This window comes from Colossoma macropomum, unplaced genomic scaffold (genome assembly GCF_904425465.1).
Source record: "Colossoma macropomum unplaced genomic scaffold, Colossoma_macropomum, whole genome shotgun sequence".
Lineage (NCBI taxonomy): Eukaryota > Metazoa > Chordata > Actinopteri > Characiformes > Serrasalmidae > Colossoma > Colossoma macropomum.
In genome coordinates this window covers 28,531,218-28,545,581 of record NW_023494802.1, presented here as the reverse complement: position 1 = coordinate 28,545,581, position 14,364 = coordinate 28,531,218, and the positions used below count along the sequence as shown (strand labels likewise).

Here is a 14,364-nt window from a genome sequence, read left to right as displayed (position 1 = left end):
CTAAATGCATTTGACAATCAGCTTAGCTCAGGAAAGATGTAATTAAGATGAACTAAAAACTGTTAGCTGTGAGTCTGTGATGAAGCTGTACTGTCTCACCTCCCCGCTCTCCAGGTACCTCCTGAGCACCCGCTTGCGGCGGATGGCAAGGCCTCTGCGGTACAGCAGCGAGAGCAGCACCAATGCCAGACATAAGATTAAACCAGCCAGCACTCCACTCACTATGGCTGCAATATGTGGACTGAAACAGTGCCAAATAAGCCGGTGAGAGACAGAAGACAGTACATACAAAATTAACTAAGCAAATTCTGACAAGAAAATGTTATGGCTGCAACTTGTTTTTGTCATCACCAGAGGGAGCCACTGACCTGTCTGCTACTCTATCGGGGTTCACACAGTCTCTTAGAGTTGGACCAGTGCATCTGGAAGAAAAAGCAAACAACAAATCAGCACAATGTTAACCCTAGTGTTAATGTTAAAACACTGGAAATGTTAGCTCTTCAATGTTTCTATTGGTCTACTTTGCCATTAAAAATTCACATAAGGTAGAGGACAGTGAGCATTTTCAATTTTTTTCTCATGTTCAAGTTTTCTTATCTTATTATTAATACGTGTCAAACCATACAATGTACTGTTAAAAAAAGACTGAGATACAGAAAGTGTAGTGTAATAGGTTCCCCAGAAACTCTGGCCAATAATTCCTTTGTGCTCAGATGTGTTTTAAACTTTCTGTTTTTTAGACTTACTGGCCTTAAAAAGTAATCTAAACAGAACGCAGGTGATGGGGTATGATCATAGGCATACTGATTTATGTGAAATCCTTTTGTCATGCACACACTGTACAGGGACAAGACAACAGTGTGTCACTTCGCAGAATTTTACTAAAATGCACTGTAATAATCAGATCTACGGAGCCCTTAAAGGGCTGTGGTTTAAAAAAATGACACTGCATACCTTGCAATAATTTTGCGTTCCCTTGCAAATGTTTTGCGCTGCCCCAAAATAACATTGCATTCCCTCGCAAATGCAATGAATTTTGCAAGTGAATGCAAAACTGCAAAACGAGTAAGTATAAAAAGTTTGAGAGGCAATGCGAAATGATTGGGAACACAATGTTGTTGCAAAAAGTTTTCTTTCATAATGGTACTTAAGGGGCTCCATAATAGAGCTAGTAATAGATACTGAGTTTTTATGCCACTCACATAAAAAAACTTGGTCATTTGGAAGCAAAAACTTGGTCAGTCCCTTGCTCACTAACAAGACCAAAAGAAACTGTGTTTAGTTTTTAAAACAATGTGGTTAAAAATACAGTTTCCTCTGCTCTCCTGCACTCCTCAACACTGAAATGTTTAAAAAGTCTCAGCAACTTGGTAAGACTGACAGATTAGGTAGAAGCCCTCAGAATAGCATGTTGTGCTACTTGCAGTGACATATATTTGATTGTTCCAGCCCTAGTCTAGGCTAAATTGTGTTTGAGATAATATATGCACACTCTCACCCCCTTGTGCAGTTGATGTGGCAGGGCTCACATTGTCCTTTTGCGTTGGGGTACTTAAAGATGGCCTGGCCCCGCTCTCCATCCACTCCATTAGGACAGGAGGACACACAGTAAGGGCCATCCATCAGGTTAGAGCATGCCACACATTCATCTGCTCCCTTACAAACACACAAATAGAGAAAGAAAGAGGGTGGGGGTGGAAAGATATGAGTATTTCACCGAATATGGCAGTTCTGTCAGCACCTGCACTAAAGTAAACAGGTAAAACAGAAAACCTCTAAATCCAGTCAGTGTGTTAGTGACTCTAATTATGTAATAAGCAGATTGAAAGCCAAGAGGCAGCAAAGCCAGTTTGGCAGGCCTTTGCAGCATCACAGCGGCAGATATTACACAGAGAGTGTGTGGGTGGAATATTTTTTATTAAAAACACATTTGTTCCCAATGTTGTCATCATCCTCATCCCCATTGTCATCCTCATCCTCCTCATTATTATCTATCCATTTGTGCTCTGATTCTTTTTCTGGTTCAGCCCGAAGGCTGATTTGAAAAGGCATATGTTTACAGAACAAATGTATTGGTCAAACAAAGAGCAGATGACCACTAATTGCGAAAGAAACAACCTGCATCACAGTGTGGATCTAAACAGTGGAAAATCTACCGCTCTTAAGCGTGTGTGGAATCTGAATTATGGTCACCACATCAAAGGATAAATGGAGGCGGTCTTATTTCATCGACTACAAAGGGGACAGAAAGTGACTCGTATACTTTCAAAACTACAGTGTTCAATATCACAAGCATCACCTTCAAGCACTACCATTAAAGAAATCTACACTGTTCTTAAGTTGACAACAACAGATTTGATGCAGTATGAAACCGTTCATGGACAGGGAAAGGAGAAATCTGTTAGAGGAACACAAAAGGAGAACGAACAATGGTGTGAGTCATTCTGTGTAACTGGTATAAACTATTTGACCGGCAAATAATGAACTAATGATAATGAAAGAGTGAATGTTAAATACTTCTCCTCTGCAGGTAGCTTTCCCCTCCTGTGGTAGACACTCAGAATGACAGGCACGGCATTCACCCCCCTTCCCTTCAAACTCCCGTGTCTCCCTGTGAATACCCGCACATGCAGAGACGTGTTGATACAAAAAAAGATCAAGACATAAATATATTAATAACAGCATCTGAAATTAACTCGTTGCTGTAGCAGGTATATAATTTTTTTATCTGCCACTCTGAATTATTTTATGTGCCTAATGTGGAAAACAACAGACTCTTATGCCAGTATGTAATGTGAAACGATTAATTAGAGGTAACAGTTTTGCTTGAATACTAAACTTTACTAACTTTAATTTTGCTTTTTAAATAATGCTGACTTGTACTAGTGAATGGGAACACAACACTTACAGTAAGAGGAAATGATTTAAAGTCAATGTGAATTGGAAATCATGTATTATCCTTCCATATCGTGATATACTTCCAAGTGAGATGTGGCCTCTGAGCTAGTGTCTGCTCGATGATAGGTGGAGGTGGTGGAAGGAAGAGCCGAAAAATTATACTGCTGGTTAATATTACTTTTCCCTGCTCACTGGTGCATGGTGACACAATCAAAATTCAAAAGACATTTTAAAGGCAAGCAAAAGTCACTACACTTTGATCAAATACTATGGGAAAACAAGAATTTTGTCTTTTAAATGGTAAGATAAAATCAGTCATGTTCAATATGACCAGGAACATGAACCGACAGGTCAATTTTGAATTTAGTTGACTTTAAGGTTGCACTTGCGAAATCTAAATTTAGTCCACCATGAAACCAAAATGGACCTTTTATATTTTATCAGTTTCTCTGGTCTCTGGTCATATCAACCCTTTGAATCCTTAACCCTATCCCTTAGAATTAAAATAACTGCCAAAAGTCAATCGTTTTGTAAATTGCATTAAACTCCTGAGACTTCAGCAGAAAAGATGAGTGCTGAATGATTTTTTTTCTAAAACTAACTCTCAAAACTAAGCAAAACTACTCTACATAAGATCATCAAAGTCACTAGGTATGCATCGATACCGATACTGGTATTGGTCCGATACCATGCTTGTTTTCCCTGATACCAACACTCTGATACCTGCTGTGACGTAAGCTGAGTGTACACTGCCTCACTAATGAACAAATGCAGTGAAGGAGGCTCTGCTCACATGGAGAAGAGTTACTGACTCCATTACAATTGGACACAAAGCTGTTGGCATACACTGTGCGATTTTAGCCAGTTTTAAACACACAATCTCAACTGCCTCCCAATAAGGGTAGAGACACGTAGGCCAGCAAAATGGAGGCAGGGGTCAACAAGCTGACTTTGCTCTTTTTGACTTAGTAGAATTGCGAGGGATAAACATTAATATGTTAATTTTTTGTAAAATGGGTGCCTGGTTTTAGCTTCAGGGCTGTGCTAGCAGTGCTGCTCAGTTTCTCTTTGCTCAGTACTCGGTATACAGCATGTTATTTTGAATGAATCATTTTAAATTGTTCATGGACAGGGCTGTCTGTAGGTGTTGTGTTTGACATAGCAGTTCAGTCAGACGGAGCGTTTTTGCACAGTGTGAGTATATAAATCGTACGCTTTGTCCATACATGATGGTCTGTTCAAATGTACAGACTCACAAAAGAACAAGATTTTCAAAATCAACCAGTGTATGTGCGGCTTTAGAGGACATTTAGCTACAGCTCCACCAGTCGAACTACACACTCTGAGAAGACTTCTCCACTGCTGCGCTACTCAATCCAAGGTAAATAATGTAACATTGCTAGCTAATGCACTTACTTTAAAGTCAGCAAGATTTTAATGATATAACTGTTAAGGGTGCTCACATTTACACTAACAACAACCTAATTCTAAAGTTTCTCAGTATGTCATCAGACCATGAATTAGAGAGTATTAAATTATGTACATGTACTTGGCCTGAAAAAAATCGAATCGATGCATCCCTCGATGAAAGTCACAAACTTTTTCACTGGTTTTCGAGGTAATAAAATCTTGCATTTCACTTCATTTATGTATTTGCTTTAGTTCTAGTAGTCAAATATGCCACAATATTGAAGGATGTGTTGTGATTTTCGATTCACATTGACTGTAAGGGTGTTAATTTCATGTGCTTATTGATACACATACCAAGTAGCACAAACACACAAACACACATAGAATTAAGCCATGTTGCAGGTAAAACTCAATCACACAGACTGACCCAGAGTAGATGTTACAATGGGCCACACAAGTGCCGTGGCGACTGTGGTTCCTGCAGGACAAACACTGTTCAGGTCCTGGGCCCCAGCATCCTGCATCCGAACATAGCGGATCACACACGTGACCTTCCGCCTCTGTAAACAAAAGAACACGATGCTGAACATGCAAAGGTACAAGACAAAACCCTTGCCGAGAGGGGTGTAAATCTCTTACTCTCAATTGTTTAGCAAATTATTGAAACAAGTCAATGCATCACTGAATCACAAATTTCACGACAAACGGATTTGGCTGGATTACTTTAACATGAATCAGAATTATTTTTAAAATTATATTCAATATGACTGGAGGAACTATTTACGAAATATAGACAATAAAAACAATACATCTTTTTGTTTTTCTGTTTTCCTCAACTTTCTCCCACTTCTCATTCTTTCCACTCAGAGCAGAGCTTGAAATATTTATCCAAACCCGACATGATGGGGTTTGGTTGGGTTCGGTCGTCATTTTCCAAAAATGTGTCAGGCTTGAGCTGATCTCAGATTTCACATTCGGGGTCTCACAGCCCACCTCTCACTTCAAACAGATTTCCCCCATGCTTCAGTTTTCTTCTTTTCTGCTTTAGGTTTCTTCTTACTTTATTCTCTCTCTCTTTTTTCCTTACTTTAAAACATTTTTTAAATGGGCATACTAGGGTCACCCACTGAATCAACTCAGAAGAGACTAGTTTAGTGCAGACAAAAGGTTGCTTGTTTTGTGTGGAGAAAAGTATTTTTATGTTGTATGACCAATATGTTATATGTAACATGTTCTACATAAATGCACAGCATGAGAACTGCTACTATTGTCACCAAATGGTAACCAGCGCTGTTCTTTCAGGTTTCATTTGGCACCTTGGGAGAGGCTGACAGTTCTCGGGCTGTGTTGAGACCAGGACTAAAATTTTAGGCCTGATTAAAGATCTATCTCAAAGTACCAAGTCAATTATGCTCTTTTTTGGACTCTTGTCCAAAGGATTTGAAATAGCAATTGCTCAATGATGGGGTGAATGCATGAGGTGGATGACTTAGGAGCCTCTTTTTAATTTTAAATTTTAATTTTAAATGAAAAATCCACAAAATTTTATTTTGCCCAAAAGATGAGCACATACTTCAGTGAATATTATTATAAACAATTATCAAACAATCTATTCTAACAGTCTAAAGTAGACGCAGCCCAAACTGCCGCCTTGTCTTCTTACTCCCTCTACTTACCACACTGGCTCCGGGGTTTATTGAACTTGATATCATTGTAGGCGAGTCTGCGCTGGCGCCGTGGGGCGGTAAAAATCTTCAACCAGTCCACGGTGTGATGATAACACAGATTAGTGTTATTACTGATATACACACTGCCGTCATTAATCTCCCTCAGAGAACGCAGACCCAGAGATGTGAGAGAGTCCACCTTCATCAACAGCAGAGAGAACGGCCTGAGAGAGAGAGAGAGAGAGAAATGGCATGGAGTCATTGAACAGTGGGGTAAAAAAAAAACTCAGACACAGTCAGGGGGATTATCCTGGAGGAACTGTCTGTTGCATCTCCAACAATAAGCATCTCAAAGGCAACATATCTTGGCAGCTAACCAGACACTGCAGAGTCAGTCTGCCTGTATGACCTGTTCATGGCCCCGCAAAGCTACAAGTCTGAACTTCTGCTCATACGTGCTCTGTTCATTCATCAGTCGTATTTCGCAATAGACGTCCCCCTTTCATTTTGCCTTCATTACATGACACCCAAAGAAAAAAACACACCCATGTTTGTGATTATACATTTGTGTGTGTTTGTATTAGGGCTGTCACAATTATTCAATCAAAAAATCATCAATTTTAATGTATCTCTAAAGAATCAGCAGTGAATCGTTGGCAGTTTACATGCTGGGAATGCCTATTTTGATTTCTCCTAATGCCAGGATTGGAAACGGGCCAGAACAAACAGGAATGCCGTTATGGGAATAAAAGTCACAGCATGGCATCCTGGCTCAGATTTCAAAATGTAGGTTATTGTTTTTACTGGGAAAATCACATGTAGTTTTAAACTGTTTTTGAAGCATGTTCTTAAACCAAAGTGGTGTTGAATGCAGCCAATGGAAAGTCGCAGTGCAGCAGGGTACGCCCACCGAGTCTCCACGGTAATGTAATCTGTAGCAGTCTGTCTGTGTGTTCAGAAGGTACAGTAAATCAGCTAAGAAACTCCATGATTGATAATAAGTTTCCTCAAAACTCGCAGTGCAGGGTAATCGAATCCAAACAAGCAGGAGCTCACCTGATTCCACAAGTTTAATGAACTGGTCTCAGTCTTTAACAATGATCATAGTTCATTCATTCAGTTATGTTTTTAAAGAATATGTTGTCTTTTCCATATAGTTCATGATAAACAGTCCTTGACTTGAAAAATCTTGAAAAGTCTCGTATATTATTTTGAGTGCAGGGAAATGCAGTAGATACACACACTTATTGGTAGATAAAAAATCATAAGCCATATATCAATGACTCAATCACCCCCTAAAAAGTTCCATCTCTGCCTCTCATACAGAAACCAAAGAAACAGAGCCTGATGGACACACATTTATAGACATTTTTGCTGCACAGTATTTTAATACAATTCTAATAAAGGCTTCTAAAAGACTTCCTAGTTTATCTTTTTCCAGTGAAGTATTTTACAATCTTTGAAAGAGTGTGCATGGTTTGTTATTGATTACTTAAGTGCAATTATATTGTTTGGCCCTTATTTAAAAATTCTTCTTACTCAAGTAATAATCAAAATATTCAGCAAACTACTTTGATTGATAATCGAATGAGTTGTGACAGCCCTAGTGTGTATATGTGTTGGTGAAAGAGACAGAGAAAGAGGGAATCAAAGCGAGATTCTAAAATTTATGAAGCTCTATGGCCATGCTGTGTGCAGTCACACGGTTTAGAGCAGCTTGGCTTACGTACCTCTTAGTGCTGTTGTGGGTAGACAGTTAGGGGAAGTGGATATGGTGAGATGGGATGGACAGACACACATAAAAACGCAAATACAAAACAAAAAAACACACTGATGAGATGCATGCAAAGACAAACAAACATACATATGCATGTAATGCTAACAGCATTAGTAGACTGCTACAGGGCAACACTACAGAAACAGCAGAAATTCTGAAAAAAAAATCAAAATGGTTGGACACAAAAGCATGACAAAACACAGAGAGACACAAATGAACACTTACGGGTGGAGTGATCTTCCACGTATAGTGGTGAGGTTAGAGAAAAACGATAGATCATTGAGCTCTGCCGGCCAAGACTGAATATTTAAAATGCCTGCAGGACACACAAAAACAAAATCAGAAGAAAACAACATTAGTATGACCTATTTCATTATAAATGTATGCTGGAGGGTCAGAATACAAAAGATACAAAATACTAGAGAAATAAGATTACTATGCTAATATATAACAAAATAGGATATAGTACTATCACCTGTTATTTCTCTTACAGCGCTGAAGACTTTGAGCTTCTGGGCATCCAGTGGTGGTATTTTATTATAGGAATCCCTGCAAAATACAGAGTAGTATAAAAATGACCATAAACAATTTCTTTAATAGAATGCCTTAGGACTACCTCTGCTGAAATCATTCATGAGTACTGTTTGTACTGAGGATGACCTCTTTCTTCTCCAACTCTACCGTCTACAGCCAGTCTTTCTAGTTTGAATTGATTTTCAAGGCTAAAATCGGTGAGGTGTTCATTAATAAGTCTTATAAATAATTAACAGTTCTAGTTAACATTGTGAAATACTGTCCAAGGTGCTTTGGGTAGTTTTAGGTTATTTTGCCCTTTTAACTTTCAGTCTTTTTATAGCAAACTCCCAGTGTAGTAGTAGTTCCTTCACCAGCACTGTTCCTAAATTGTCCACAGCTTGGATGTGTGGTTGGGGATAAAAGCTTTATTTGGTTTAGAACATTTACATTATGTGGAGCTTCTGCACACTTGCACTTCTCATTCACAAAAAAATGTTTTTTAAAAAACCATTAATTGAAAGGTTTCTTGAGAATTCCACAGTGGCTTTTCTATCGCAGCTGTCACCAACCCTGATCCTGGAGATCTATCTTCCTGCAGAGTCTAGTTCAAACCACAGTCTGCCACACCTGCTCCAGCTAAAGAACTTCTTCAGAAATCGCTGACTGGCTGGACCAGATGCATCAATGTTAGGTAAGGGGGTGGTAGCCTGTTAGGTACAGGTTGAAACTAAACTCTGCAGGAAAGTAGATCTTCAGGAGGAAGGTTGGTGACCATTATTTTATGGCATCACTGCGAAGAACCCTTTTTGACACCTTTATCTGGCCAAAGACAGTCCATTCAATGGGCCTCATTCACCAATATCTTCCTAAGCGTTTTCTTAAATTTGTTCTTGAGAAAGATTTTACGAAGAAGTCTACATAAGACTCGTGACGTGTTCTTAAACCACAAAATTGTTCACACCTTTGTGCTCTTGAGTGTGTGTAGATCTGTTCTTGCCTAAAAACAAATCCTACATAAGAAGTAATTGGTGAATGTCAGAATGTTCGTGAAAACTGCGCAAGTGGGTTCCAGTGTTCATAATGTACAAACGTACTCACTATCAGACACATATACATAAACACAAACATTTACATGCATATTCATATGCACTTGCCAATGACTAAACAATTATTGAACAGTTACTCATAATGTAAACGAGGGAGGAAGGGAGGAAATGATGGAAAGGAAAGGGAAAGGGAAATAGGGGACCGGTGCCATAGTACATATTTAACTGTAGAATCTTTTCAGAGGATTACGACCATTCAACAAACTTATGCCTTTGTTGTCATAAATAATGTGTTATTCCGCCCATATTGTGCATATTATCATTTTTTGAGCAGAAGTTTTAAGCCGGTTTATGTTTATACACCTTATTTAAAGTTATTTTTTGATGACACTTCTTCAATTTCATACAAAAATATGGACAAAATTTTAATCTCCCCACAGTTCCTGCATCAACTGCTAGAGGAAGTCTTAGTTCTATGTGGTGTTCTAAATCATTTTGCGATGGGGTTCCATTGAATTCCTTCCAATTATTGCTGCAGCAAATAACTAAATGACATTCTGCTTTTCCTGTTTTTCAAACAATCAGCTACAAAGAGTTTGGTGCCTTAGGATATTTGAAGGAGAACACTTAATGCTCAATGACAATAAATACTCACCCCTTAATGCCCATGACAAGAAAGTGTAGACTGCCCTGGATCTTAGTACAATTAATGAAACTGTCAATATTACTAGAGTCCACAGTCTGTCTGTCAGGGGCACCTGTACCATCACACACTGCAGAGCCACAGACAGAGAGAGAGAGAAAGAGAAAACATGCTGAATTAGACACTTTCTGTGCCATGCTCTACTGTGAACAGATCAAAAGAGAAGTATAAAAATAAAAAATGAAGAGTCATGAGCATGTACGGCGCACTCCATTTGGCTGCTGAAGAATATCTATGAAAGGCAATATGACCTCACTCTACTTCACTTCATACCAACCCATGAGCCATAGTGCATGTCAAACATTGTGGCTGTGTGCAAAGTCTGCTGTGGGTGGATGGGCTCTCTTCACCTTTTGGACAGAGACCGTTGCATGGCTCACACTGCTTAATGTCATTCCTCTCGACCTCCATTTTATCAGGTGGGCAGCTACTCACACACGCACTTCCATCCACCACAAAGTGAGCTATGAGAGCGAGAGAAAGAGAGAGAGAGGGACATTGAGAAGATTCTGCATTCAAAATGCACAGCAGACATAGTGAGTACTTCTGTAAGAAATGCATAGAACACGTATGAATCAAGATATACATTAAATAGAAATTCCACCGATTTTTCAAAGTGTGTGCATAATTTATTTACATTATAAGTTGAAATTTGGTTTGATTTAAAATGTTTAATTGTGGAAAAAATACCAACTCAGATTCACATCAAACCACTCAAACTGTGTTTACATCTTAACAATAGCCTTACATATTATCTTTGAAGAACTGGTGGAATTCCCTTTTAATTATAACAGATTAAAGAACACTGCTTACAATTACGATATGCATATTAATATTTTTTTCGATACAGAGGTTGTAAAAAATGCATGTTTCCCCAGGCGCTGCGGTCTTGTTTTAGCAGTTGAACTTCAAAAAATGTATGTTAGCATTTTTTAATTCTTTGTCTCAAATGTATCCTGTTGCAAAGATCAAAATACATACTGTATCGTAGATTTTGCACATTGTTACAGCCCTTTTCAGTGCAGATCTTTTCAATTATACAAATCTTTGAGTTGTTCTGAGTTTTACAAGCACAAATGGACACAAAGCTTGATGTGCAAGGTCTTAAACAACATCCAGAAGGAGGGAAAATTTTAGGAATAGACAGGAAGACTCCTTCAATCTATTTTTAAATTTTATATACATTATGTCTCTGGAAGTAGATGCTGTATGACATTGACTAAATCACTCCATTACACAAAAGCTTCTCATTCCATAGCAAGCGAAACTGCACTGGCCCTTTTTGTCAACACCCTGGTCTGAAAACCACACTGTATAATGGCTTAAGAATGCACTGCCCTTTATTGTATGTGCATTCCATGGTGACCAGGAAATACAATGAAGAAATCATTTTTGAGACGATAAAGAACAGGAAAACATATTCTATCCTCTAGGCATAGGCAATATGATGATATGTTATAGGTATTGGGAAAAATGATATCGTCATATGCTTTTCTGAGTATAACAAGAGTATTGCGAGTTTTGTCAATGTCAACAGACTTACTAGACCATTTCTACACGGCCTGTAAACAATGAACTGTATAAATTGGACGTCAGCCAATTATTCTGTTACCTTATTTTATTAATTTATTTTTACCATTTTCAATCTTCTGAAATGTATTGTGTGGAGTAAAAATGTCTTCAAGTATCATGATGTAATATTTTTGCCACATTGCTCACCCTTGGTACTCACCAGGGCACTTAGCCACGCACACTGATCCATATTGGTACATGGCATCTGGGTTGGGCTCCAGCTGAAACGTCTGCTTGTTGTAGATGAGTGGCTGGGGACAGTGAGGTACGCATGCTCCCAAATGATTCACGTGTCGGCATGCCTGAGTCAAAGGACAAGCATGCGTATTCAGATGCTTCTCAACAGCTCAACTGCCTTTACAAGTCTGAGTTTTATTGTTTAGATCATTGCCGAGAGCTTAAACATACTGTACAGCAGTTGCTGGTGCAGCCTAAAGCACCATTCGAGCTGCATTCATTTCACTTGTGGAGGCTCTGTAGTGTAATTTGTAAAGGATTTGAATGTTTGATTGGTACAGGAAAAATATCTGTGTAATTCCTTCTAATTAGCATACACAGCCCACAATAATAAAGTCATACCCTGGATGTACAAATCTACATTGTACAACAAGTGCCACACTCAATAACAATAACAACAGAAAACAGCCATGTCTAGTATCAGTAATGTAATTTTGCTATTATATCACCATGAAGTCAATTTCAACAGGCCTGCGTACACTGAGGGAGCTCTGGGTTCAGCCAATTATAGAGTTATTTTTGTCAGATGTGTAAAACTATGGACAGTGCAGATTCGCACTAGCTTAAAATAACAGATCTTGATGGTATTCACTTACAGTCTATTACCTTACCAAGTTAAAACAAATCCATCTCGAATGTGGCCAATGACTGATATGGCACCATCTAATGAAATGAAGTAGTAAGGTTGACCAGATCTTTAAGCAGATAGAACAAAGATGGTACTTACAAAGCAGTCAGTTTCTAGAGGTCCTGTACAACCTCCTGCACACTCTGTGTCGCAACAGTCTAGAGGACTGGTCCCAAAACACCGGCCGTGGCACTGCGGTGCACACACTGTCTTTGTTACTAATACACACAGATCAGAGATGGCAGTTAGCGAGAATATATGTCACTGTCAGGCTGGATACAGCTACTTTACTCCAAATGGGCTTATAACAAGACATATGTTCCTTGTGTATTACTGTAGGTAAATTAGGCTGAGGCACTATAGAGAGACTCATAACATGGAGCCCTTACTTTCTGACTGTTAAAATGTCCTGATGCACTGCTGTAACTGCTACTGTACTCACAGTTCTGACACTGATCCTTATTTGGTCCCCAGCAGTAGCTTTTACAGTCAGGATGACACGGCCCTATAGACAAATGCACAAATGCAGAACCGAAATGTGAACAAATACACAAATAAGCAAGAGGTTATGGTTTGCAACACAGTGATGTCATCAACATACATACTCACGTTTTTCACTATTGTCACTGATCTCAATGCGGGCATTGCTGTCTCTCACAATATCCTGCCAATTTATCCAGGGTCCATAGCTCAAATGCTTGTTTTTCACAATCTGTACTCCTCCTCTCAGGATCTCTAAAGTGTGTGAACATAAAATGGGCTGTTAGTACTATCCTGTCAGAAAGAGAGTTAATGCTTAGTGAGATATGCAATGAATTACATTCACATTCAATTTTTCATTCTTGTGAAAACTTTGTTACAGAAAAAGTATTAAATATACTTCAAAATTATTATATTAATTACATCGTTGTATTACTGATGATAAATACGACTTCCAGGGGTGAGGAGAATGCGTGAGATATTGAGAGACAAAAAAAGGGAGAAAAAATTCGATATATTTGTAAACTGTACAATGGAGTACAGTCACATGCAAATGTTTGAGCCCCCCTGGCAATTTTATAAGTGACAATAAGTACACATCCGCTAAAGAGAAAGCCCATTTTAATGCACAATTCATTTGCTGGATTTAACATATTCAGAATACGCAACAGTTCCTGCACATTTTTATATGTTAAACTAAGCAAATAAAAAGAACTTCTGCACTAAAATTTGCAGAAAAAATTTCTTATTTAAGTGTGCTCTCTTTAGAAGATTTGTTAACATATTTTTACGTAGAAAACCAACAAAACATGTAAAATTGACCAGAGGTATTCAAACTTTTGCATGTGACTGTATATAGCGTAAAGTGTAACATAAAACATTTTGTCCTGTAACAAAATGACTAACTACAGTAATCAATCTGACAAATGAAATAGAGCAGGACTATTTTATTTCCCAGTGAAATAATCAGACATCTGTGGAGTTCTTGGAATGAGCTAGAGCACAGAACCGCAAAAAGATGATGACTCTTTTCCACGCAATGCTGCCAGTAGTCTTGACTAGCCTCAACACGCACTCAGTGCCAGTAAATTAGAAGTGTGCTGTGGGAATGGTGTTCACAAACACAGACGCACACGTACACAGGCAGCCCGCTCTCTGTGTTTCCCTTTCACCTGATCGGTGTACACCACGCTCTCCACGTGGTCACAGGTGTGTCCACACACTCTGCTAAGACACTGGATTCCAGAATCCTCCCACACACTGCAAAACGTACGCGTGATGTCACAGTCGCCCTGTCCTACCTTACTTTTTAATGCATGTTGGAAGACACAGCTGATGAGCTGCTAAGACGTTTTTGCATTTGAAAGAGAAACAAATGTTAACACTACTATCAATCTCAGCAACGATGTGCTTTTGCAAGCATCTCCTGA

At 38.8% G+C, this 14,364-nt stretch overlaps 1 protein-coding gene across 3 annotated transcripts in view; it reads right to left on the bottom strand.

The window, feature by feature from the left end:
• Positions 1-14,364, bottom strand: part of erbb3b (erb-b2 receptor tyrosine kinase 3b) — a 32,859-nt gene that overhangs the window by 7,404 nt on the left and 11,091 nt on the right. For 2 of the 3 annotated variants that reach the window (XM_036591383.1, XM_036591384.1), the window contains exons 4-18: positions 13,064-13,189; positions 12,897-12,959; positions 12,554-12,672; positions 11,750-11,891; positions 10,368-10,481; positions 9,970-10,087; positions 8,228-8,301; positions 7,978-8,068; positions 7,706-7,714; positions 5,985-6,199; positions 4,736-4,868; positions 2,518-2,611; positions 1,499-1,656; positions 369-422; positions 100-241 (exon numbers count right to left, since the gene is read on the bottom strand). In XM_036591383.1, the coding sequence (XP_036447276.1) occupies positions 100-241; positions 369-422; positions 1,499-1,656; positions 2,518-2,611; positions 4,736-4,868; positions 5,985-6,199; positions 7,706-7,714; positions 7,978-8,068; positions 8,228-8,301; positions 9,970-10,087; positions 10,368-10,481; positions 11,750-11,891; positions 12,554-12,672; positions 12,897-12,959; positions 13,064-13,189 (1,652 nt within the window). The remainder of the gene's footprint in view (positions 1-99; positions 242-368; positions 423-1,498; positions 1,657-2,517; positions 2,612-4,735; positions 4,869-5,984; positions 6,200-7,705; positions 7,715-7,977; positions 8,069-8,227; positions 8,302-9,969; positions 10,088-10,367; positions 10,482-11,749; positions 11,892-12,553; positions 12,673-12,896; positions 12,960-13,063; positions 13,190-14,364) is intronic. The other variant, XM_036591385.1, reaches the window with a different exon arrangement.